This window comes from Camelus bactrianus, chromosome 2 (genome assembly GCF_048773025.1).
Source record: "Camelus bactrianus isolate YW-2024 breed Bactrian camel chromosome 2, ASM4877302v1, whole genome shotgun sequence".
NCBI classification, from domain to species: Eukaryota; Metazoa; Chordata; class Mammalia; order Artiodactyla; family Camelidae; genus Camelus; species Camelus bactrianus.
In genome coordinates this window covers 52020109-52046800 of record NC_133540.1, presented here as the reverse complement: position 1 = coordinate 52046800, position 26692 = coordinate 52020109, and the positions used below count along the sequence as shown (strand labels likewise).

The 26692-nt window shown below is 36.1% G+C and overlaps 1 protein-coding gene and 1 long non-coding RNA gene across 5 annotated transcripts in view; one reads left to right on the top strand and one right to left on the bottom strand.

Annotated features, from left to right (window-relative positions):
* Positions 1–3895, bottom strand: part of LOC105067132 (uncharacterized) — a 280700-nt gene extending 276805 nt beyond the window's left edge. For all 3 annotated transcript variants that reach the window (XR_006724082.2, XR_012499166.1, XR_012499157.1), the window contains exon 1: positions 3606–3895. This is a non-coding gene — a long non-coding RNA (uncharacterized LOC105067132). The remainder of the gene's footprint in view (positions 1–3605) is intronic.
* The window catches only part of USP53 (ubiquitin specific peptidase 53), a 49515-nt gene continuing 26675 nt past the window's right edge, over positions 3853–26692 (top strand). The window contains exons 1-3 of one of the 2 annotated variants that reach the window (XM_045514982.2): positions 3853–3987; positions 19603–20288; positions 25495–25587. In XM_045514982.2, the coding sequence (XP_045370938.2) occupies positions 20145–20288; positions 25495–25587 (237 nt within the window). In that variant the 5' untranslated portion in view covers positions 3853–3987; positions 19603–20144. Of the gene's footprint in view, positions 4142–19602; positions 20289–25494; positions 25588–26692 lie in introns of both variants that reach the window. The other variant, XM_010952605.3, reaches the window with a different exon arrangement.

Genomic DNA, 26692 nt, shown 5'->3' with positions numbered 1-26692 from the left:
CACCCTAACTGTGACAACCAGAAACGTATTGGCCTTTGCCAGATGTTCCCTGGGAGACACTGTTCTAGGCATAGAGAATAAAGACTCCAAAATCCTTGAATAGCATGAGATGTTGTTAGGGAGGTAAGGATAGGTCATTCAGGGGTCTGCGGGCCTTGGCAATAATTTGGATTTTATTTTATGTAAATAGTAAGTCACTGAACACTTTTACGTTGGGGAGTAACATGTTGACATTTTAAATAGACTACTTTGCTGCTGTGTGGGAAACAGATTTAAAACCACGAGGATAAATGAGATCTTAGGACCAGGCACTGAGGAACACCATCATTTAGAAGTTAAAAGTAGACTGGAAAGTATAAGAGAAAAGCAGATTGAAAAGGAACAACCAAAGAGGTTGGATGAAAGCCACAAGAGAGAATAATGTTACAAAAACTGGGATATGAGTCAAGGAGGAAGTGGTCGATAGAGACTAGATTTTTCTTCTTGGCTTCATCATCAAGTCACAGACTGAAGATTTCTCTGGAATTGCACTGGCTTAGCTCATCTTCTTGCCTCACTACAATTTCCCCTACAAGTCTTCTGTATATAATTCCAAACTAAACATCCTGTTCAAGAAATTACAAAGGCTTCCTATTATAGCCCTGCATTGGCCATGTTCATTCCTATTTCTAAAACTTTGCTCTTAAGCAGTCATGTCTCCTCCTCAGAGCCTTCAAATGTGCCTACCCATGAACCTTCCAAGCTGAAACTCATATCTGGTCTCCCACAGAATCCTTCCTCAACAATTTTGGTCCACACAGATGTCTCTGTTCTCTAAAAAATCAACAAAACTTCTAGTTTTTCACTCTCTCCACTGAACACATTTAAGTATCTGTGACAGGCACTGTGCTATGCCCTGGAAATACAAGAATGAAAAACATGGTCCTTGCTCTCTAGAAGCTTGTCAGCACTCAATATATCCCTAATGCATTTAGGAAAATAGGAGTTTGCCTTGTATCTAATCCTGAGTCAGCCATTCAGCTACTTCTTCTCTATGCTTACCCTACACAGCTCAGTCATGTTCGACAGGCCTTTAGCTGTTGATTATCTCCTGGGACTACTGGATCACAGGGTAGAATTTTGTTATTCCTACCACTTATCAGTGATAGGGTGAATATAGTCACAAGGTGGTACATCTCCCAAAGTCTGAGTTATGATTACTCCAGAATAATAGTAACAGGCGTGTAAGTGTGGTGGTGCTGATAATGTAAACTTTGGCTAGGTCTCAGCCAAACAATATAAGGTGGTCTTTGGCATTCCAAGCCTATTCTCTTTCATGATCTCAAGCCAGTGTGAGGTGCAGACATCCTTCTTCATTAATTTGGGCCCACCCAATAAATAACTATTGAATCAAACATACACACATATCCCTCAAGAACAAATAGTAATTTTCAGAGGCAATACATTTAAAACCTATGTCATGACATTTCTAACTACAAAGTTTTCTGGGAGCAACTCCTATCCTAAAATGCAGTGCATTGTCAATTTTCCTTTTTTTCTCTGTTTCAGATGTTTAACTTGTGATCTATTGTAAGTCTATCCTTTAAAACTCAGTACTTAGATATGCCAACAACTGGTAGGAAGTTTGAAATTATATGATTAAAAAAGTGTAGAGTCAGGGTTTAGTCAAATTCTTGAGCAGGGTGAACTGAAGGGCATTCTTCTATAATCTCTAAATGAGGAAGGGAGACAGTATGACTATTATTCACAGTTCAAATTATTTTTCAAGAGTGGAGGTGGAGATTGTTCTGTCAGTTACAGATACAAACAAATAATGATAGTACAACGTAATTGTTATAAATAAGTCCAAAAAGGTGAACGAAGGGCAAGTCTGTCTCAGGGAGCTATGAAAGGTTCCATGGAGGAAAAAGTATTCAACTGAGACCTAAAGGATCTTGAGAGAACCTAGTAGGATCATAGAAGGGCAGGGAGTTCAATACAGCTAGTGTAGAGTAAATGGGCGAGAATGGAGATGAGATTAAATGTCCGGGGTCAGATCACAAAGGGGATGGGGAACCCCTGAAAAAATCTTGGCAGAGGAATCTCATGCTCATAATTGCATGTTAGAAAAATTATTAATAGAATGGAGTTTGGACTGGAGTGGGAAATCTAGAGGCTATAGCAACAGTCCAAGGGAGATGAGTCGGGAGAGATGATTACTTGATGGATTAAGACAGCGAGAGTGGAGATTAAAAAGAGGGTGGATTTGAGAGATCCTTAAAGAGATAAGTCAATAGAATTTGATATTAGGATAGGGAAAATGAAGGAAATGTAATAATAGGGGTATCCATGGATTCTTGACTTGGGCATCTGGGTGCTATTATCTGAAACAGGGAATGAAAGCAGGCTAGGTTCCAGATGGGGGGGAAGAGATATGGCACTGGGAGTAGGAAATGGTAAAACTGATGTTCATGTCAATTCAGGACATATTTGAGGTATCTGTGTGAAATCCAAGTGAAGATGCTGCTGCTTAATTAAAAGGGCCCAACCTGAAGATACACATTTAGGAGTCCTTTGTGCCCAGGACACCTGGTAGGTAAGTAAGGTAGGTAAGTCCATCATGGGGAAGAGACTGAGCAAGGAGATAGGAGGAGTAACAATAAAAGAAAATGGAGAGTTTGGGAACACAGAGGACACACATAAGAAGAAAAGTATTTAAAGTGAATTGAGGGGTTAGCTTCAGAACAAGGAGAAAGTGACACTAGGGAAACCAAGGGGAGAGTTAACGGTGTTGTTTTTTAAATATAATTTTCTCCTCCTCCTCTAAAAGTGTTAAATTTCCCAAAAGCAGGAACTGTATCTTAAATTTCACTGTATTTTCTTCAGTGCCCAATTCAGTAAAGAGAACGTAGTAAATGCTCAATAAATTCTCATTCGTTCAGTCTCAGATACTATTCGCCCATATCAACCTAAAATGTTTCTTTATCCTGTTTCTTCAAATAAATGTTTAGCGTTACCTACGAGTTTACTTAAATCAGTTTTGTAATCTGTATGTTCTACCTGCACCAGCTTTGAAATAAGTTCCAAAACCTTACTTACTACTTATTGAGAGGGATCTTTGATACTAAAGAGGACAGTGGGATTTTCTTTATTACTATTCCTAAGAAACAAGTTATTACAAAACAGTTTAGCCTGTTTCCCAAGCATTAGCTTGTAACTTAAAACCCCTGTTGAAAGCACACGAAGGAAGCAGCCAAATTTTTCTCACAAAAATTAACCAAATTTTTCTCACACCATTAACCGGGTCAACATGTCTATTAAATCTTTCATTTTATTAACAGTCACGAAACAATCAGTTGGGGAACATATATTCATGCCAATGGAAGCCATTTAACTGCCAACAGATCCTAATAATTCACAGAAAGCTAAAGGGAATTGTGTCTTCGCATAGGGTTTCGATGCCAGGCAATACAGACGGTTTTCTCTGAGGTAACACCTAATTTAAAAGTCCAGGCCTGGGGGATTCGCTTCCTTAGAAAATGCTGAATAAATGACCAAGAGCACAGGAATCATCACATCCACTTGAGGAACTATCCCTTCCTTCCCTCTACACCACACAGACTAACCTGCAGCCACCTTTCTCCGCCAGCTAGGCCCCAGGGCTCCGCTCCCGCCTTAGGAAAAATGGTCAAGCTCCTGCTCTCGCGGGATCTCGCGCCTCAGAGTAACTCAACTGGATCGCGCGCCTCATCGAACCCCCGCGGGAATACAGTTCTGCGGGTTGGGAAAGCCGGGGGGGCGGGGCCAACTCGGGGACCATGAAGGTGGAGCCAGCTCCGAGGAGGCGGGGCGGGGACGAGGCGGGGAGAGGGGCGGGGCTCCCAGGACCTGTTGATCGCAGGTGTCACAGTCCTGACTGGCCCCTGGGTGTTGAGGCGTGTGCGCATGCTCCGTGCGCAGGGTCGAGCTCTGGGCGGCGGAGACCAGTCGCCTCTGCTCCAGTTCCCGGTGAGTCTCGGTTACGGTGGTGGCTGTTGGTGTGTCAGCTTGGTGTCGGCTTGAGGCGGAGCTGGGTCAGCGGGAGGAAGCCCTGTGAAAGTAGAAGGCCCGTATTTCTCTACCTGGACCGCGCTCTCCTCTCGCTAAAAGGGCCGAGCTCAAGGTAAGTCTCCAGAACTAGTCCCTGGGTGGTGATCCAACGACCTGCTACCCTCACGGGCCTGACCGTGAAGCCCTCGTTCCAGCCCCAGACTTCGTCTCTCCCTTCGCAGCCCCGAGACCTCCTCCCCCACCCCACCCTCCTCGGGGCAGACTCAGGGCTAGTTGCCCGGGTTCAGGCTCCCGAGGTCACGCAGCCTTCCCGCCGCTTTCTGGGTCTGGCGGAGATGCCTTTGGCCAGTCTGGAGGCGCCCACGGAGGGCGGAGGTGCTGTACTTACTGGGTAGTGCTTGTTAATTGCTGCTGTGTTTGAGGGCCGGCAAGGAGCTGAACTTGGGGTCCTGCTGGTTCTCTTAGTGCATCAGGATTATGAATATTACGCTTACTTGGCGCCTGTCCCTCACTTTCCGAGCCATTGCCTCTCCCGAGCACCAGCATTTTAAAGCTGTCCAGGTGGTTATGTTGCCTTCTTTGGAGAAGAGATGATTCTTGAGAATCTTTGGGCTGGTATTTTCTGGGTGGTAGTAGTAATTTGTAAAGTTAATGTTTAGCTTCTACATGGCGACTTATGGGACGTTTATTAAACTAATTTTAAACAACATTGGAGAACAGGAAGTACTTGCACAGGTGTAGCAGGGAGGGTTCCTAAAGCCTGCAATCTGAGAGTGCTCTGAGGTTTTGTTATCCTGCTACAAGGTTTTCTTTATCAGTGCGAAGTCTGATTAATACTTGCAAAATGTATTGTAAGGCTTTGTTAGCAGAGTTTGCCAAATATTTTCTTATCTGGAAGAAATATGTATATTTTTGCAAGGAATTTTCAGAGCTACTTCTGAGGGATGTTTAAATTCAGGAGGTTCTTTTGTGATTAGGGTCTGATTCGCTTTTAGTTGTATTCTTTAAAAAAAAAAAGCATTGCTGATTCTCAGTATTTAAAGGGAGGAGAACATGCCAACAAATTCTGATCAAAATGAACTTTTGGCTAAATTAATACTTCTTGTAGTTTTATTTTCTATTCTCAGTTCCATGATGATGGTCGAAGCAATATCCTTAATCTTGTTAAATAGAAATTAAAATTAATTTTGCAAAAGTAATGTATGATTTATCTGCCATTGTCATAAGAATTCCAAATAGGCAAACTCACTGTAGGTTGGAGTTGATTATAATCTGATAAAACAAGGTTTTTGTTTTTATGTTACATTTTAGAGGCTTTTAAAATGAGCTCTCTGGCAGTTTGTTTAAATTCATGATTACTGGTGAGAAACCACGAAGGTGATTAAATTTATTTATAAACTCAACTCACAGGTAGTTACATGTTTTGTTCCTACAATGTAAAAGATCTTTCCTTTTTTCCCTATTTACTAAAAAAAAAATCTTTCATGAATGTATGTATATAGTTCATGGAACTTGACACTAATAGTTATTAATTAATATTATTATGTTCTCTGAAAGATACAAAAGTAGTTTTAACAAAGAAAGCTATTTTAACGGTGGAAGGGCACTGTTTTCCACCTAGTTTATTTTTTTCTTAAAATATCACATAACTTACTATTTAGTATGTACTGTGATTCAAGATTTTTTATATTAATGTCAAATAAATGTTTATTTTAAACTGTGTAGTATCAAGAAATACAGTTTTGGAATCATCATTTAGAAGCTTGTTTTAGCAAGAGGTAAAAAGTGAAAATTCTATTTTAAGGTAATGTACACATTCAAAAGTCAAAATCAGTATTATTTTCCCTGCTCATACTACTTGGGACTCACTAACATATCGTGCTAGAAAGTACATTGTTCACCCTACAATTTTCCAAAAATATGTTTGAAATATAGAAAGCAGTAGATTAAGCTGTCCTACAAAGATGTTTAGTTACTAAAATACTGAGCAGATCTTGTTACTTGACAGCTTTAACTCAAGGTTTTTCTTAATTATAGACCTTGAAGACAACTTATAGTAAGGTAGCTTATATATTGCATCTGGAAGTATTTTGAACAGTGTGCTAGGTATGCCAGGGCACAAAAGATGGTCAGTCTAGCCTATTGTTGCTCATAGACGCTTGGATTAAGGAAGGAAGAGTGCTAATTTATGTCATCTTTGGAGAGCTAGCTAGCTATTGGTGATGATACATATGTAGCATTAGTATATCATTACTAATTTTGTACAGCTGTAATGATTTTAGAAAATTTTGCATTACAGTATATGCACACAATAGGAACAAGAAACATTCTACCACAGATAAAATCTTCAGAGGTTATTTAAACTTTAACTTTATATAATATCCTAATATTGGCAAGTTATTATGAGTTTTCTTTAAATAATAAAAATACTACAAATAGAATAGGAAAAAAGTGTTTTTTTTTTTTTGTTTTTCCAAGTTAACAGATGTCCTCTATCAGCAGTGGTTAGAACTGAATTTTAATATAATTGGTTTTCTTTGAAATTTCATACATTTTTTTCTTTCTTCCTTTCCTATTTCAATGCCATAAACTTTGTTTTATGCTTTACAAACACTCTGAGGGGTCCATAGGCTTCATTAGGCCACTAAGGTGTCCATGACACAAATAGTGCCACAAACCATTGCATATGATTGAAGAATTTTTGTTTTCTATGAGTCACTTCAGAAAAGTTGCTTCATATATTCGTAATTCACCAGAAAATAAAATGTTATGCAACATAAACTATATTTCAATATCTTAGCTGTTTTAGTGAATAAAGTCAATTACCTTAGTGGTCATGGTATTTTTGAATTAATTTGGAAATAATTATATTACTCTTCTAGTTTTGCTACTATTGAACTGCAAAAAGCAGTTTGAAGACATACTTTTCCTCTGGAATTTGGAAGATTTAACTGACTTTTTGTGCTTTTCTGAGCTAGCAGAATTACTAAGTGATATTTATTGACCTTTTTTTTTTATGCTAGACACTAGACATTGGAAAATTAATAAGACAATGTTAAAGTAGTCAGAAATATGAGTTTGTCTTTTCCAAGCCTCATCTCTGGTTATTCCCAGTGCTCCCACAACTGCGCTGAATTTCCAAAGATAAAATAGTCTTTTTCTTATACCCTTGCCATTGCAAGGTACTGCCTCTCTTCCAACTTCCCAGTCACCACAGCACACCTGTGAATTGTCTTCTGTTCCAACAAAGGGCAGTAGATTACTTCATTTTGTGTTACTTTGTATATTCCATTGGTAAGATTTATACTGGGTTGCTGTAGAGGGAAGACAGAATAACTAAGGGACTGAAGGTGATAGTGTATTGCATTTTAAGTGTAAGGAGAATAATGGATGCATAGCACAAGGGATGAGAATGCAGGTAAAGAGAGCATTCTCACAACCCAGAGACATGATGACAAAGTAAGGGTGTTATTTTGAGTGCTCTAGTTATTGTTTATGGCTGGATGTTTCATTGTGTCATTTATGAATTAAAATTTTCATTAAGGAAGTTCTGTATTTTCTGAAAAGTTGTACATAGGTTGAAGTTTTCTAAATTAAATCTTTGTTGCTTACCTTGTTATTTTAGTGTTGCTTTCCCTTTATTTCTGATGCATTGCCTTCTAACATTTCAATGTGTTTTTTCTTCTGTAGTCCAAATGAAATTTACAATTTCAAATTCACGAAGTTTAAAATAATACTGTGGTGAATCCACTTGTGAAATGAAGCATTCTCAAAATTTTTTTGTCAATTAGAATTTTCCATATTTTAAGTTTTCTTTAAGTAGGATATCTCTATAAGTGAAATTGTTTATTTTTTACTAAGAACGACCTTTTAAAAGATATTAAAATTTAGAAATTAAAACTTTATTATACCATTTATCTGATCCCACTAATCTGGATTAAGGCTTTAGTCAAGATTGATGCACCAGTTTAAAGAAATGGAGAAAGATAACAAAATGGGGTATAAAATATCATAATACAGCTTTTACTTTTTATTCAAATGTGTGATTACATTGTTAAAAATCATTTATGTCAAAAATTTTGTGTTTGCTGTCATTATAATTAGCTTGCATTTACTGAGTGCTTGCTATGTTTTGGGCATTTATTAGGTATTTTATGTGTGGTTTATAATTCTTACAATAACTATCAACTTTTTTATATAGATTATTATTATAGATGATGGTACTGATCTGCTTTTAATGATTGAGTAGTTGTATGAAAAGGAATGTATATACATATGTATATGCGTGACTGGGACATTGTGCTGTACATCAGAAAGTGACACATTGTAACCCATGGTACTTCAATAAAAACAAACAAACAAACAAACAAATAAATAAAATGATTGAGTAATTGAGTATGTGCTGTATTGGTGGAAACTTTTCACAAAGTTAGAATTGGGAATCATGAAGTCTATATCAGAACATGGATTTCATCCTTGTTAAAGAGCCCATCAGAGCATTCTTTGTTTGCCAGGTAACTTCATGCTTTGGATTCTCTAAATTTCTCAGCGTGCATAATAAACTCTTGCCCCGATAATGATGGTCCTCCCTGTTTTTAGGTCAGCAGGCTGTTTGAACCCTAGAAGACTTTTCCTCTTATAAGGTCCTGCTATATGGGCCTAAGATAATTTTACCTCCCTGTTGGTATAGTACTGATACTAACCTAGCTGTTGGGTGGTGGGGAATTGTCCTGTACCCTTAGTGCCTAGGTCATCTTTGTTAGGAACACTGATTTCAGAGGGTTTGTTGGTTGAGGTTTCACTTTATTTCCTGAGCTTCATTCAATAATTATTTAATGACTAGGTACCATGTACTGTGCCTTGTTTTAGATGCTCAGGATTCACTTTGCATTCTAAGAGGATTGGGAGGAGACATAATAAACATAATAAGTCAATTAGATTGCATATTTGTTGGTGAAGAATACCATGAAGAAAAGAAAAAGTAGAGCAGGGCAAGGGGAACTGGGCATGTGGAGTGGGTTGCAATTTTAAATAAATATAGGCCTCATGTAGGAGGTGATTTTCGAGCAAGGCAGTCATGAAGTGAACCGGGGAGAACCCAAGTGGGTATCAAGAGGAGTGTATTCCAGGCAGAGGAAGAGAGAGTGTGAAGCTTTTAGAGCAGGGGTTTGCACGGTTTGTTCAGGAATAACGAGGCCCAGGTAGCTGAAATGGAGAAAGTAAATGGAAAGTAGTTAGAGATGAAGTTAGAGGGGAGAGGATGGGCAGGCGTTACATAATAAGAGACATATATTTGGTCTCTAGTGTTTCCTGGCACACAACTCCTAAAACTCTCATAATCTCCAAAGTGTTTTTTTTGTGTGTGTGCTAAGGAGATGACTGGAGGCTGGAGCTAGCCTCAGGATGGGGGCTGTTTGCCAGGGAACTAACTATGTGATTAGAGGATCGGAACTTTCTGCTCCACCTGCCCTCCCTGCAGGGAGGGGAGAGTGGTGGAGATTGAGCTACTCACTAATGGTCAAATATTTAATCAAGCATGCCTATGTAATGAAGCCTCCATAAAAAATCCTAACTGAGGGAGTTCAGAGAGCTTTTGGGTAGGTGAGCTTGAGGTGCTGGAGATGTGGTGTTTCTTGAGAAGGCATGGAAGCTCCATGCTCCTTTCCATATACTTTGCCATATGCAGCTGTTCCTTCTGGCTGTTTCTGAGTTATTGTATCCTTTTATAATAAACTTAACTCAAGTAAGCTGTTTTCCAGAGTGGTGCTAGCAAGTTAATTAAATCCGTGGAAGGGGTTGTGGGAACCGCTAATTTATTGGCAGTGGATCAGAAGTGCAGGTGACAACTTGGGACCTGTGGTTGGTGTCTGAAGTAGGGGGTCAGTCTAGTTGAACTGAGCCCTTGGCTTGTGGAATCTTGACAATAACTCCAGGTAGATCAAATTGAGTTAAATTGTGGTGTCTGCTGAGAATTGGAGTATTGCTGCTTGTTGTGGAAAAACCCACACATCTGGTCTCAGAAGTGGTGTGAGAAAATAGAAGTATTGTTTACTTTTAACATGTAGTATGAGCTTTATAGGCCATTATAAAGACTTTTTGGGTTTTGGGTAAGGACCTACTGCAAGATTTTGAGCAGAGGGATGACACTGTGATTTAATTTCAGAAGGATCTCTTTGTCTAATCTTAGGTAAGGGGTCAGGGTAGAAGCTACGAGACAGCTGGGAGGCTATTCTAGCAATCCAGGCAAGATTTGATGATGGTTAAGACTAGAATAGTAGAAGTGGTGGTGATGAGAATTGGCCACATTCTGACCGAGATAAGCAAAAAAAAAAAAAAAAGATGTCAAAGATGATACCAAGATATTTGTTCTGAGCAATTGGAATAATGAACTTACTGTCAGCTAAGATGGGAAAGAGATATAGGTAGAGCTAGAGTTAAGTTTGTCAAGGCAAAGAAATGTTAGGTTATGCCTGCTTTGGCATAATTTTCTTTTTTTAAATTGAAGTATAGTCAGTTTACAATGTTGTGGCAATTTTTGGTGTACAGCATAATGTTTCAGTCATATACATATATTTGTTTTCATATTCTTTTCCATTATAGGTTACTATAAGATATTGAATATAGTTCGTGAGATAAACAGTATAAACTTGTTGTTTACCTATTTTATATATAGTAGTTAGTTATCTACAAATCTCAAACTCCCAATATATCCTTTCTCACCTCCTCCCCCTGGTAACCATAAGTTTGTTTTCTATGTCTGTGAATCTGCTTGTTTTGTGAAAAAGTTAATTTGTGTCTTTTTTTTAAGACTCCACATGTAAGTGATATTATATGCTTTTTTTCTTTCTCTGTCTGGCTTACTTCACTTAGGAAGACAATCTCCAGGTCCACTCATGTTGCTGAAAATGGCATTATTTTATTCTTTTTTTTGGCATAATTTTCTTCTGAAGATCATGTCTTAAAACGTAAGCCATAGCCTTTAATGTCATACTCTGTATTCTGGGTATACGTGTGCTCTTGTCTTTCTCTAGTCACCAGTGGAAACTAGTGATTAGTAAAATTCACAAGAAATGAAGCACAGTTTTTCATTGGACACAAAGAAATTGAGCAAAAAAGTACAAAATGCTGAAAACAACTTAGAATTTGCTGGGTTTGGTGGTGGTTTAGTTTGTCCTTGTTACTTTAATTTTATTTTCTGTGTTTGTTTTGTAAATTTTCTAATATAGTCTTCTCTAGTTCCTCCATTTGTAGAGTGACAGTGGTTTTCTATATCAAAGGACATCTCATTCTTCAATTATCTTTCTTAATATAATCCTTGAACTTTACAAAAATGAGAGCTGTATAATGGATGAATTTTTTTATTGCTTCAGCTTACTATGTACCTGTTAAGCTTGCTATCTAGTTGTCTAATATAAATGCTTAAATAATATTTACTAGTAAGATGAGCAGTTGTAATATATCATTGAACAATCTTCTGTGTGTCCTTGAGTAGCTATATTGTTTGTCAGTGAAAAGATGTTAAAGTGAAATTTCACTTTATAGTTTGATGGCTAGACAAAGATACTATTAAGAGTATATTTCATTAGCTTTATTAACAATGATTCTCTACTACTGTGGGATTTAGATATTTCTAATTTTCTTTATGTTATATTTATATGGTATCGTAGAAATTTATATAAAAAACAAATACTATTTTATGATCAAGAAAACCCAATAAACTTAAAAGAACAAATAAAGGAGTCTCCTGGCTTTGTCAGCTATTGTATTAGTTTCCTAGGGCTGCTGTCACAAAGTGACAAGCTGGGTGGCTTGAAGTAATAGAAATTTATTCTCTCACAGTTCTGGAGGTTAGAAGTCCAAAATCAAGGTGTTTGCAGGATTGGTTTCTTCTGAGGGCTCGGTGTATAATCCTTCCTTGCTACTTTCCAGCTTCTGGTGGTGGCTGTCAATTCTTAGTGTCCTTGACTTACAGCTTTATCATTCTAACCTCTGCCTGTCATCAGCACGTGGTGTTCTCTCTGTGTCTGTTTCTTACTCTGATGACTTCTGCTAGTCTTACTGGGTTAGGCCCCCATCCTGATGATCTCATCATAATCCAGTTACATCTGCAAAAACCCTATTTCCAAATGAAGTTATGTTCACAGGGATTAGAGGCTAGGACTTCAGAGTATCTTTTGAGAGGGGAACACAATTCCACCATAATAGCTTTAATGAGTCCAATTTAAGGTATCATTACCATTTACCTAGACTATTCTAGTAGCCTAATAAAATCATTGGTTGTTAGAACTTGAATAAATTCCATGTAGCCTAGTCCTCTCCATTTTAAAAATAGAAGAAAAAATTTACAGCAGCTGAAGACTTTAAATAGTGTGCTATAGATTTCCTAATTATTTAAGGTACTGGGCTTAAACTTTGGAGGAAGAAAATGGAGTTAGTATCTAGGGTAGTAAAGGAAAGAAGCCCTGGAATCTTGCCTTTTGAGTCAAGTTATTACTGGTAAAGCACTGATTCATAAGGAAACAGCAGTAATTTTCTATCTTTTTCCTCAAACTCTTGGCACATTTTCAAGTTAAAATAAAAAATTTTAAATCATAAGCTTGAAATAGTTGCATGAGATAAGATTGTCAATCCTTCTCAAACTCTTTCAATCAAATGAAGAGGAAACACTTTCAAACTCATTTTGCAAGTCCAGCTTTACAGTGATTCCAAAGGTAAATAAGATCATTGTAAGAAAAGAAAACAATAGGCCAATATTGCTGGTGAATATAGGTGCAAAAGTTCTTAGCAAATTCAATAGCACATTAAAAGGATCATACACTATGATCAAGTGGGATTTATCCCTGGGATGGAAAGATGATTCAACATTTGCAAATAAACACATGTGATATACCACATTAATAGAAGGAAAGTTAAAAGTCATAAGAGTATCTCAATAGATTCAGAACAGGCATTTAACAAAATTCAACTTTCAACATAAAAATTCTCAACAGAGTGGTTATAGAGGAAACATACCTCAACATAATAAAGGCCATATTTACAAACCCACAGCTAACATTATACTCAACTATAAAAGATCCAAAGCTTTTCCTCTAAGAACAGGATTAAGACATGGGTGACCACTCTCTCCACACCTATTCAGCATTTTACTGGAAGTCATAGACAGGGCGATTAGGCAAGAAAAAGAAAGAAAAGGCGCTACATTGGAAAGGAAGAGGTAAAGTTTCTCTGTTTGCAGATGACATAATCTTATATATAGAAAGTTCTAAAAACCACCAAAAAAAAAAAAAAACCTTTTAGATGAATAAATAAATTCAGTAAAGGATACTGATGCAGGATACAAAAATCAATATACAGAAATCAGTTGCATTTTTATACACTAACACTGAAATATCTGAAAAAGAACCACAGCAGTTTCATTTACACTAGCATCAAAAACAATAGAAGAAGAATAAATTTGAAAAAGGAGGTGAAAGATCTGTCCACTGAAAACTATAAGATATTGAAAGATATTAAAGATACACAAATACATGAAAATATACCCGATGTTCATGGATTGGCAGAATTAATATAATTAAAGTGTTTATACTACCAAAAGCCAAATATAAATTCAATACAATTCCTATAAAAGTTCCCATGACATTTTTCACAGAAAGATAAAAAGCAATTCTAAAATTTGTATGGAGCCACAAAAGACCCAAAGCTATCCTAAGAAAGAACAAAGCTGGAGGCATCACACATCCTGATTTCAAACTACATTAAAAAGATGTAGTAATCACAACAGTATGGTACTGGGGCAGTGGCCAAATGGCAGAGTAGGAAGATAGTGAGCTCACCTCCCACAGGCACACCAAAATTACAACTAATTAGAGAAACTATTGGTGAGAAAAACCAGAATAGCAGCAGAAAAGACCTTCTACAACTGAAGATATGTACAATATAGGACATATAGGAGGACAGAGACATGGTATAGTACCTGCAGGTGGGACACCCACAGACAGGAGGATAGTTATAGTTGCAGAGGTTCTCCCCAAGGCATGAATGATTCAAGCCCCACATCCAGCTCCCCAGCCTGCGGGTCCAGCAATGGGATGATGAGCTCCCCAGAACATTTGACTTTGAAGGTCAATGGGGCTTACTTTCTGGATAGCCAGAGGGCTCTGGGAAATAGAGACTCCCTCCACTCCTTAAAGGCATAGACAAAATCTCACATGCTCTGGGACCCAGGGCAGAAGCAGTAATTTAAAAGGAGCCTGGGTCAGACTGACCTGCTGATCTTGGAGATCCTCCTGAAAAGGCAGAAAGCAGCTGGGGCTCGCCCTGGGTATATAGACACTGGTGCCACCCATATTTGGGAGCTCACTTTACGACATGGACACTGGTGCTGGCAAGCACCGTTTTGGACTCTTCTTTCTACCTTATTAGTGCCAGGACTCAGCCAGTCACACCAGTTTGTCAGCACAAGAACTGGGATGCCTCAGGCCAGGCAACTAGCTGAGCTGAGACTCAGCCCCACCCACCAGGAGGACTGCTGCCCCAAGAGCCCATGAACCCACAGCCACTGCAGGACCTGGCCCCATACACCAGTGCACTGGCATTAGCCCCAGGACCTTGCAGCCAGAGACTTTAGGACCTGGCTCCTCCCACCAGTGGGCCAGCACTAACCCTGGGACCCTCTGGGTCTCAGTCCCACCCACCAGCATGCCAGCACCAATTCCAGGATCCTCAGGGCCCTGCAGCCAGAGACCTAGGAACTCAAATCTTTCCACTAGTGAGTTTGCACTAGTCTAGGATCTCCTGGGCCATGGCCCCACCTACCAGCAGGTCACCAGACTGGAGACACTTTGGACCCCTCAGCCAGCTGCCCCAGGATCTAGCAACACTAACAGCTTTGGGACACCATGGACCCTGCCATTTGCAGCAACATGGAGTGATCTGGAGATTGTCATACTAGGTAAAGTAAGCGAGAAAGAGAAATAAAAATACCATATGGTATCACTTATATGTGGAATCTAAAAAATGATACAAATGAACTTATTTACAAAATGGAAACAGACTTGCAGACATAGAAAACAATTTTATGGTTACCAAAGGGAAAAGAGGATTGGGAAGGCATAAATTAGGAGTTTGGGGATTAGCAGATACACAAACTACTATATATAAAATAGAAACAACAAGGTCCTACTGTTTAGCACAGGGAACTATATTCAGTATTTTATAATAACCTATAATAAAAAAGAATATGAAAAAGAATATATGTATGTATGTATAACTGAATCATTGTGCTGTACACCAGAAGCTGAGACAAAAATGTAAATCAACTAAACTTAAAAAAGGTTACGAACTTCTATTGTATGACAAATAAGAACTAGGAATGTATTGTACAACGTGATAAATACATTTAACACTACTGTATATTTATATATGAAAGTTATTAGAGTAAATCCTAAGAATTCTCACCACATGGAAATTTTTTTCCTTCTTTTATTTTGTATCTGTATGAGATGATGGATGTTCACTAAGCTTATTTTGGTGATCACTTCATAATGTATGTAAGTCAAATCGTTACGCTGTACACTTTAAACTCACACAGTGCTGTGTGTCAATTGTATCTCAGTAAAAGTGGGGGAAAAAAAGAATCTGAGTACCCTTATGCTATCACTTTCTCCCTCCACCCCCACTCATTCTCTGTAGGCATCCCCTTCTCCAGTCCAAGCAACCACTGATCTGTTTGTCTCTGGAGTTGTCTGTTTTGGACATTTTGTATGAATGAAATCCTATGTGTGCTCTTTTGTAATGGACTTATTTCACTTATTAAAATGTTTTCAGTGTTCATGTTGTAGCATGTATAATTGTTCATTTCTTTTTATGGCTGAATAATATTCCATTGTGTATTTGTGTGTAAACAGACACATATATAGATACATACATGCTGTATCTTATCTATCCATTCTTTAGTTGAACACTTGGGTTGTTTTTCCATCTTTCAGCTTTTATGAATATGCTCCATCAGCTCTTTTTTGCACAGCTTCCTAAGTATTTATTGAAAGAATAAATGTAGAATCACATTTGCTTTCCTATAATAAAGCTTACTTGATTATTATTTTTTAATGGTAAATTATTTTTTGACACAGTGATGAATTATGTTTGTTCTGTTTACAAGTTTTGCGCCTTTAATCGCATGTCACATTGGTCTGAGGTTTATCATGTTTTGATATTAAGGTTTTGTTAGCTTTATAACATGATTTGGGGTACTTATTTTTCCTGTGGCCTGCAATATTTTAGCACTACAACTAACAGTTCTTTAAAGCTGAAATAAAATTAAACTTTGATTCCATCTGATCTATAGATGCCATTTTCAGTGGGAGAACTTTTGTTTCTTTTCTATTTTCTTCTAGTATTTTAAAAAAATGTTCTATTTCTCTTGGGTTAATTTTGGTAATTTGTATTTTTGGTGAATTGGTAATTTTGCTATGAAATTATCTGTTCCTTTAGATTTTCAAAATTATTATGAGATTTAAGTAGTATTCTTTTGGTTGTTTATATATATGTGGTCATTTCTTTGTTATCAATCCTATTGGTGTTTACCTTTCTTTTTATTTTTTCTTTAATCAGGCTTATGAAGATTTTGTTTTTTAGCTTTTACAAAAATTTAGTTTTGGATTTATTTTTTCTTTCTGTTGTTTGCCTATTAATGGGCTTGAAAAGTAGTCTCTCTCCCCGTGTCTCTTTTAAGGTTTTACAGTTTTCAGCCTACTTCCTTCCTTCCCCATGTCATCTTTGGATTTTTGAGTTTTCTATTCTCTTTGTCTCTGGGTTTTTCAGTCTTTAATTCTGGAAAACTCTTAATTTTTCTAAAAATATTTAATCAGTTTACTTTTTCCCTTTCTTTGTGGGAACCCTTGTAGATAGATATTGATGCTTTTAGATTTGATCCATGTGTCTTAGCTTTTTGAATATATTTATAATTTTCACTTCTTTTTTTTTTTCCACTATTTTTAGGAGAATTTCTTGACCTGAAATTATTTCTTATTAGTATAATATTCCCTTCTATTTATTTTGCTAGTTATTGCATCCTTTGAGTTTTTTATTTCAGTAGTTTCAAAAATAAACTCATATTCAATTGGAGTGTATTTATTAAGTTTATTTTAAATTGTGTTCCCTTTGATCTGATCATTCTGTTTCCTGTGGTGTAGATTGTTTGCTTTGCTGCCTTTCTCTCATAGTGTTCACTCTGCAAGCGTCTGGTTTTCTTTTTCCTGGGAGTAAAAAGTTATAAGCTAGTAATATTTACATGAAGAAAAGAATGAATGCAATTTGTTTCTTCAGGTGATTTCAGGGAGCAGAGGTGGGGATGTAAGGGCTTGATTTGGGGTAATGTGGCTTGAGAGTTGGTTCCAACAAGAACTACTTGTTGGCCCTGCCTAGAGGTGTGATCTTCTCCAGGTCCTTCTGTCCTCTGTTCTATTTGTGGAGGAGGGTGAGGATAGAACACGCAGGAGCCTTGCAGGCCATCTGTACTTTTTACCACTTTCCAAACTGGCTGTGCTCTGGTGCTTTCCTGATGTTATGATCTCCCTTACCCTCCAGATGGCACCGGGGTGGTAGCAGAGCTTTCCTGTTTCACTGCATTGTGTGGGATGGGAATTCTCTGCCCAGAGCAATGTGAGGAATGGAAAAGGTCATGACTAGAAAGATCTCTCCCAGTCTGTGACACTTGGCCCTCTCTCTCTTTTGGCTGCTGTTTCTCCCCCACTCTAGAAGCCAGTTACTTTTGGTATCCTTAATATTTCCCCTTTTGACTACCTGTTGCTTTTGTATAATCTCCAGAGTTGGCTTGAAGGAAGAGAATCAGAAACACATACTAGTTTGACATCTTGTGCAGGAACAGAAGCCACAATATTTTAAAATTATCTATTTGTGCCTGTGCCCTTCACAGAACTAAATTCATTAAGGTAGAGATTGTTTCATATATGTTGGCAGAATTCATGATACAGACCTGGTACTTAGTTAAATAATTGTTGAAAGAATATCATTTTAAAGGATTCTTCCACTAAAAACACAAATTTACTGCCAATACAGAGCTCCCTTAATGTTGTAAAATCTTACCTACATTTATTAAAAATTTGTGTGAAAGTTTTTAGGATCATGTAGAACATTTTAGAGGAAGTTACAATCCATAGAGTTAAAATAAAAAGAAGTGAACAACTAACAATGCGGAGTTTTATAATTCTTGACACATTTAACCTCTGTTAAACAGGGCTGTTATTGTTGTCCCCATTTTATAGATGAAGCTGTGAATCAGAGGTGACAAGAATTTATATACCAAACAGCTTATTAGCGACAAGCTAATATGTATGGCTGGAAACAAAAGGCTTCTGACTTTAATTCTGTAGAGACTAATGCTTTTCTTCTTTATTCCTCATTGCTTTGCTGTCTTTGAACTGACTTGTGCCATTCTGTCTCTCTTTTTTTTTTTTATGCTGTGAAAATTAAACTCAATGACTTTAAACCCAGAGTTTAAATTTAAAGCCAAACTCCTTATATAGGGCTTTTAAGATCCTGCATGATCTCTCTTGCTTTCCCATCCTCCCTTTTCATCTGTTACCCTCTTAGTTCACATTTCTCCTGCCACACTGAACTTCTTACTACCCTTCCAATTTGCTGTTTACTTCACTAGGTCGCATCTTCACTTCCCTTCAAATCTTTGTGCAAAGGTAACCTTCTCAATTAGACTTTCCGTGACCATCCTATTTAAAAGGGGAAACCGTCTCCCATTATATACACTTCTTATCCCCTTTCCTTGCATTGTTTTTCTGTTAGCACTCAGCGCATAACTCTTCTGGTATAGGATACAATATATTATTCATTTTATTATTGTCTGTCTTTCCTCATTAAAATGTCAGTTCTAGTGCCTGCACAGTACGTGGCTCAATAAATGTTGAATGAATGAATGCAGGAAGCAAATTCAATTGATTAAGCTAAACTTTGTTAGTAATACTTGATTATTTTTAGTTAAGAAGTTGGACATTTAGTCTTTTAGCCAGGAGCATGTATTCATGAATAATTTGGAAATTTACTTTAACTCACTAAGATACATTTATCAATGTAAGATTTCTTCTGAGTTTTAATGCATGTAAATTTATATAAAATGGGCTGACTTTCTTGGAGAAATGACATGATTCTGTGTAGGGTAACAATATAGTCTCTGTATATGCATTTGTTTTAATAAATAGAGTATTATACTATTGACAGCAAAGTTAGTATTATTCAAAATACTACCTGAGATCTAATTTATTTCTAGTTTTCTGTAGAATAATTCCCTTATGAAACCATCATATGACCACTGAAATCTTGAGGTAGGTAGTGATTGATGTTACATTGAGATATTTAAAAAATTTTAAGGATGAACTATGTTTTTGTTTTCATATTTTAGAACATTATTGGTTCTAATCCCTTTATGATTATATATACAATATTTTAATTATGTATTCAATATTTGTGTTCAGATAGTAAAGCAGGAATTTTCTTGATTAGCCATTACTTTTATTTAAACATTTCTTTTCTTTCTTGTAGATTTGCTTTGAGGTCACATTGATACGAAATATGGAGTCACCTTTAATAACTTCACCTGGGAAAGAGAGTCTTCTTATTAAAAAAAATAAGGAAAACAAATGACCAAAGGAATTATATACCAAATGCCAACTCTACATCTTTTTGTATCATCTGTTTTTTAAACTATCAAGACAAATGACTTGTGTTTTACAGAATATGATTTGTTCATCGACGTTATTTTTAGCAGTTTTTAAAAAATGTTTTTCGTCTTAAACTATACAACTCCTATCAAATTTAACACAAAGATTTTAAAATCTGTAAGGCCTTGTTTAATATAGCTTTTTTCTTTAGCTTTCAGAACGTCAAAGCTTATGTACCCTATTTTTACTTGACAAAATCCTCAAAACTTTACAGTATCGAGAAAGATATGGACTTGGGAACTTACATTATTGTAATAGACTGCAACGAATTTAAGTGGAATTCAAGACATCATCCATTTTATCATCAGAAGTATCACATAAAGTTATAATTCTTAGCTTTAATGAAAACAAAATTGCTTGAAAATGGCATGGGTAAAATTCTTACGGAAACCAGGTGGCAATCTTGGAAAAGCTTACCAACCCGGGAGTATGCTATCCCTAGCCCCTACCAAAGGCTTGTTAAATGAACCAGGACAAAACAGCTGCTTTCTTAATAGTGCTGTACAGGTGAGACTATAATTTATTGTTAAATTTTAAAAGTGCCTTTCAGGAAATTCTTTGCTTAATGCTGCTTTGACTTGTAAATTAAGAATAAAGTTATTATCATCTGGAATGACCTTTTAATATCACTTATAACAGCTGCAAAAATATTTTGACTGGACATTTTGGTTTTTATAGTAAATGGAAATGGTTTTTTCAACAGAATGATACATTGCTAGGATATAAAAATATTTTTTGGCTTAAAATGTTTTCTTAGTAAATTAAGAATGTTTCTAAAATGCACAGAATTATTTTTTTGAATTAGCTAATCTACCCCCTCCTCCCCAATTTTTGTTGTTGTTTTTTTGTTTAAGAGATTCGGTTGAATCCCTATAGACAGCATAAAAAGAAACAAGGTGCTTGGATCAAAATAAGAAAGCAGAGTTTTTAATCTCAGTACTCAAACTCCCCTCCCCGCTCCGTGGCCTGAAGTCACCTCTGTATAATCATAATTTGGACACCACTGTTTCAGTTAAATTAATGGTTAATTCATTTTGCTTCAGTCGTTGTTGAAATTCTTTCAATTAACAAATATGTATTAACCCATTTTTCTGCCTGAGGTAAATATTCTTTCTTATGTATGATAGTTTTTATTCCACAGTTCTAGATTTTGTAGGATCCTACATCCTTCTGACCATTGACTGTGCAGTGCTAAAGACAGGAAGATTTAGAACATTGGAATTTTATTCTATTGACCCTAGAATATACCTTAAATTTTTTAATTTAAAATAAATAACTTTTCACATATTTTCTTTCTATTTTTTCCTCCTGAAAACTGTGAGTAGAAAGAGAAATATTGCTTAACTAACTCATTTGATAAATGGACACATCTAGAATATGTCAGATGCTCAGACATCTGACTCAGACTTGTGTTCTTAACTGCCCACTGTCTGGGACATATGTCAAACTTGAAAGTTTTATAACTCACTCAGGGAAAGAGAAGCAATTGGTATTAGGAAAGCATTAATTCTAATTTATGTTGGGACCATTAAATGATAGTTACTGTTCTGCCCTGGCTGAGAGATCCCTCTGGCTTTAAGTGCTGTGAGAAAGGCAGGAAAATATTTATTGAATGACACCCGATACAGGGGAATTCTGTGCACCGAAAGACATGGAATTATATGCTTTTGTTTAAATCAGGCTGTGAGAAAGGGCTTCTATTATTTCAGATCTTTTCCTGTTACCCCTTTTCCAGTTCTTTTTTTACATTTATATATTTCCCTCTGCTTCTTTGACTCCAAAATACTGTGTGTAGTTTAGGGAGATGAAAAGATGACTATACCAAAAGAAAATTCTGAGTAAGGACACTGACATAGTAAAGAAAATGGAGAAGTATTCCCATGGTGATACATTTTTTTAAAAATGAACATTCCACTGACCTTTAGCTTGAAGATTATTTCTACTTAACCTACATAGCCGCCATTTCTGGTGCTCATCGCCCCCTTGTGTGGATCTGGCTTTCCACCTGGTATCATTTCTCCTGCTTGAAGAACGACCTCTTTTAACATTTCTTGTGATACAGGTCTATTGGTTGTGAATTCGTTTAGCTTTTAAAGGTCTGGAAAAAAATATCTCTGTTTTACTTTTGTTTTTTGAAAAGTATTTTTAGTCATTGAAGAAGTCTAAGTTGACAGTTTTTTTCTCAGTACTTTAAAGATTTTGCTCCTCTGTCTTCTAGCTTGCATTATTTCTAATGAAAACTACTGTTGTTCTTATCTTTGTTACTCTGTTTGTAATGTGTCTTTTTTCTTAAGCTGCTTTTAAGATTTTCTCTTTTTCACTGGTTTAAAGCAATTTGGTTATGATGTGCCTTGACATAGTTCTCTTCATATTTCTTGTATTTAGCTTTATTGAGCATTTTAGACCCATGACTTTATAATTTTAATCAAATATGGAAACTCTTTTACCATTACTTCTTTAATTTTTTCTCTCCCCCTACTCCTTCGGAGGATTCAAATTACATATGTAGTTAGTTGCTTTAAGTCCCACAGCTCATTCTCTTTATTTTCTTTCGCATTCTTTTTTCTTCTGTCTCTCTTTCATTTTGCATGGTTTCTGTTGTGTCTTTAAGTTCATTAATTTTTCTCTTTTGCAATGTTTACTTAATCTATTAATCCCATCCAGTATATTTTTTATCTCAGACATTGTAGTTTTTACCTCCAGAAGTTTGATCTGGGTCTTTTAAAAATCCCTTTTATGTCTGTAGTTAACATGTTTGATCTTTTCTTTAGACTCTTCAACATTTGAATACAGTTATAATAATTGTTTTAATATACTTGTCTACTAATTCTGTGCAAAATCTGGATTTTTTTTTTCTTCTTCCTAGTTTTGGAATATATTTTCTTGTATCTTTTAGCACCTGGTAATTTTTGATTGGCTGTCAGATGACATTTTGAGTTTTACCTTGTTGGGTGATTGGTATTTTTATATTCCTAAAAATATTCTTGAACATTACTGTAGGGTAGGATTACTTTATTTGGAAACAATTTGATCATTTTACTTTTAAGCTTTGATAGGCAGTACCAGAACTGTGTTTATTCTAGGGTTAATTTCTCCACCCCTGGGGCAGGACTCTTCTTTCTTTAACCAATGCTCTATGAATTATGACGTTTTCCACTTTGGCTGTTGGGAACATGTACTACCTTGGGATGGTATGTGCTCTGGCACTGTTCCTCTAATTTTGGGGAGTATTTCTTTCCTGGCCTGAGGTAGTTTCCTCAGGCTACCCACCGGAATACTTGAATGCTCCCCTGCATGTTAATCCTGTGGCTCTCTCCGCAGCACTCTGCCCTGCCCACTCTAGCTGCTTTGGCTTCTCTGAGCTCTCAATTTCATCTCTTCAACTCAGGGGGTTCTGCTGGCCTCTGATGTTAAAATATCTACCATATACACTATATACCATATGTCTATCATATAAAAATTTACCAAACCAGTCCTCACTGACAAAACAGATATTCAAATAGACTTTCTGTCAGAAAAAGCCTGACTTCATTTTTAAAAACTCAAGAGTACAGGTGCTAATATGCAGTTTGGTGAATATTTATGAAACTACTGAGAAATAAATTGTGGAATATATTTTGTAAGAAATTACTAAAAGCGAACAGTATTAAAATGTTATGGATATAATATAAGTCAGAAAAATGAATTTATATGCAATTTCTCCTTAATTTTGTTTTTTAAATATTATTTTGAAGTGAGGAATATGATGAAAGGTTTGTATCACTTTATTAAATGCATATGCATATATGTATTAATCTTGGGAATAAGTAAATGAGAAATATAAACATTCAAAATAACTATATTAATTTTGTTAGCTACCATGTTAAAATGCAATGTGCAAGTGATGCAAAATAAAAATGTGTATATTGCTAAAAACTAATTAGCCCAACAACCAGTTTAGACTAACTTTTTAAAACATGTGGTAGAATATAATCAATATTTTGAATGAGACAGGTTAAAGATTAACTGTAGTTAGAATAACTTTTGATATGGATTTGTGAACATCATTTTTAAACTTTTATATTGAGTAATGTACACGGAAGTCACATAAAATATTTTCTCTGTAGTTTGGATCCAGTGTAACTTAAACTTTTTGCTAATTGCAGAAAACATTCCAGTTACATTTGAAAGACCCACTTCATTAGCCTTATAAGTAAATTATAGAGGTATTCTTTTGGTTGAATATTTTAAACTTTTATTTGATAAGAAAGTAGTACAGTTAACTAGGTATGACATATTGGTGTGGTTTTAAGTTTTCTAAGTTAAAAGCAAAGTTGTTATATTTAATAATTAACATTTATTGTGTTCTTATAATGTGCTAGACACTTACTGGTACACTACGTGTTTAATATAATTATTGTAACAATCCTAAGAAGTAGGTACTAATTTTATGCCCCTTTACTGATGAGAAAACTAAGTTTCAGAAAACATTTTGTTCAAATCAGTCCAAGAGCTGGTAGACAGTAAAGCTAGAATTAGAACCCAGGCAGCCTGCCTTCGGAGGTTGTATCATTAACCACACAGTGCTGTGTACTTCCCATGGCTGTGCTCTCATGATCTTCATCTTGACGAATGAGTTTTAAAGTAGTGTATTTTATGGTATGATAGAATATGATCTGCAAGAAAGTTATTAACATTTTCAAATGCTTTGTAAAACACTGAATTATTTGTGATAAGTGAATCCTATTAGTTATGCTTTAAGAAAAATTTTAAAATGGCTTTTAGATATTCAGTAATTAAAAATACAGGAAACCTTAAAAGTTATTTGTTTTTATTAACCTTTATTTTCAGTTGGGAGAAATGTGAGATGGTGAATAGATTTTCTTAGTTTTATTATTTGAGGAAATGACTGAAAGATACAGGGAAACTTGAAGATCTTAATTGTTTGTTGTACTAGTATTTACAGCTACAAATAGCAGCTTGCATTCAGTGCATACCATTGTGTACTGGGTACTGCTCTAAACACTTTACATATTATTACACATATATATTTAGTCCTTATAAGAACTCTGTGAAGCAGACACGTTTACCCTGTTGTATAGATTTCAGATTTTTCTAGAATGATTTTAAGTTCTGGACTGATTTAAACAGTTACTTGTTTATTTTGTTTTTGTATTTTAGTAGAAAATGATGAATGGATAATTGCAGCAAATATATTTAGGTTATTTTATAACTGCTGTTTCATACCATGCTGTACCCCCATTACCACACAGATGCCCCCTTTTTCATTCAGTACACAGTGACCACACAGATCTCTACACTTTTTTCTTGTCAACTGCAGTTATATTTCCTTCCTAAATTTTAGTTCATTCCAAGTGTTACAGTCACTTCCCCTTTTAAATTTTTGCCAAGTCGTCCATTCAGTATCCCACGTTTTCTACTCATATCGAATCCTTAACTGAGCAGTTACTTTTTTCTTGTTCTATGCCTGTCATGGTTTTTAAATGTGAATCAACAGGAATGTTTTCTAAATCCATCTTGTATAGATGAACTACATGTATTTAGCAGTTCTGTAGTTTTACAGAACTTTAAGTAGTTGTGTATATCTGATTATTAACAGGAGATTAAAAGCAGTTATTTGTCTCCTGCAATTTAGAAATATTTAAATCTATTTATTATAGAGAAATAGAGAAACGTATTACTATGTTTCTTTCTTCATCTCACTGTTTTTTAGGTTTTATGGCAATTAGATATATTTCGAAGAAGCTTGCGGGTTCTGACTGGACATGTTTGTCAGGGAGATGCCTGTATATTCTGTGCATTGAAGGTAACCTTTTAATAGATCTGAAAAATGACTATTAATTGTTTCTCAAAAAATTTGATTTGATTATTTTATTTGATGTATTTAGTTACTTTACTTGTAATGGAAGTTCATTGTCAAGTGACTTACAGTTTTGAAAGTGAATTCTTAAAGTATGACTTATTCAGGCTTATGTTTCAATTTTCCACTTTTATATAAAGACAGTTTAAGTGAATCTAAATAGTGTAACATTGTTAGGAACATTACATTTTTCATTATTTTGAAATAATGCTTTATCCATTTTAACAAATATTTTTTGAGTTACTACTGAATTCTGGGCACTGCTGTAGTTACTCTGGATACAGCAGTGAATAGAACTGATAAAAACCCCTTTTCTCATGGAATTTATATTCTTGTAGGGGAGGAGAAAATAAGCAAGCAAAATAGAAAATGTATTAGGTAATGATAATTGCAATGGAGGGAAAATAAATCCGGGGAAGGAATAGAGAGTGTTGAATAGCCATGAAAGCTTCACTGAGAAAGTAGCATTTCAGTTATGACCTAGAAGAGGTGATGGAGTGGATGAGAGCATTCCAGGCAAGCAGGGACACAGCAACTTGCAAAGGCCTTGAGGTGGGAGTGTGTGTGACATGTTCAAGGAAACCTGAGTGGTGGTAGAAGCTCTGTGAGCAAGGGGGACAGTGATAGGAGATGACCTCAGAGGTAAGGTGAGTTATGGTGGCTTCAAACACGTCTGCAGATCTTCTGTCGAAAGGTGGAGTCTGATTCCTTGAATATGTGCTTGTGTTAATGATTCATTTCCATTAAGTAGAATGTGGCAGAAATGATGCCACAGATATCTAAGGTTAGGTTAGATTAGAAAAAGTGATCTATCTGGCTCTGTGTGTTGGGGTGCTCATTCTTGGAAGTGAGTTGCCATGCTGTGGGGAAGCCAAGCTAGTCACAGCTATAGGAAAGGTCCTGGCCAACAGGCAGCTCCAACAACCAGCACCAACCTCTAGAAGTTAGTGACCGACCTTCAGGTGACTCCAAGTCCCAGTGTTCAGACGATTCCGAATGACTGCAAGTGGGGCAGAGTTGACCCGTCCTCACTGAAATTGCAGATTTATGA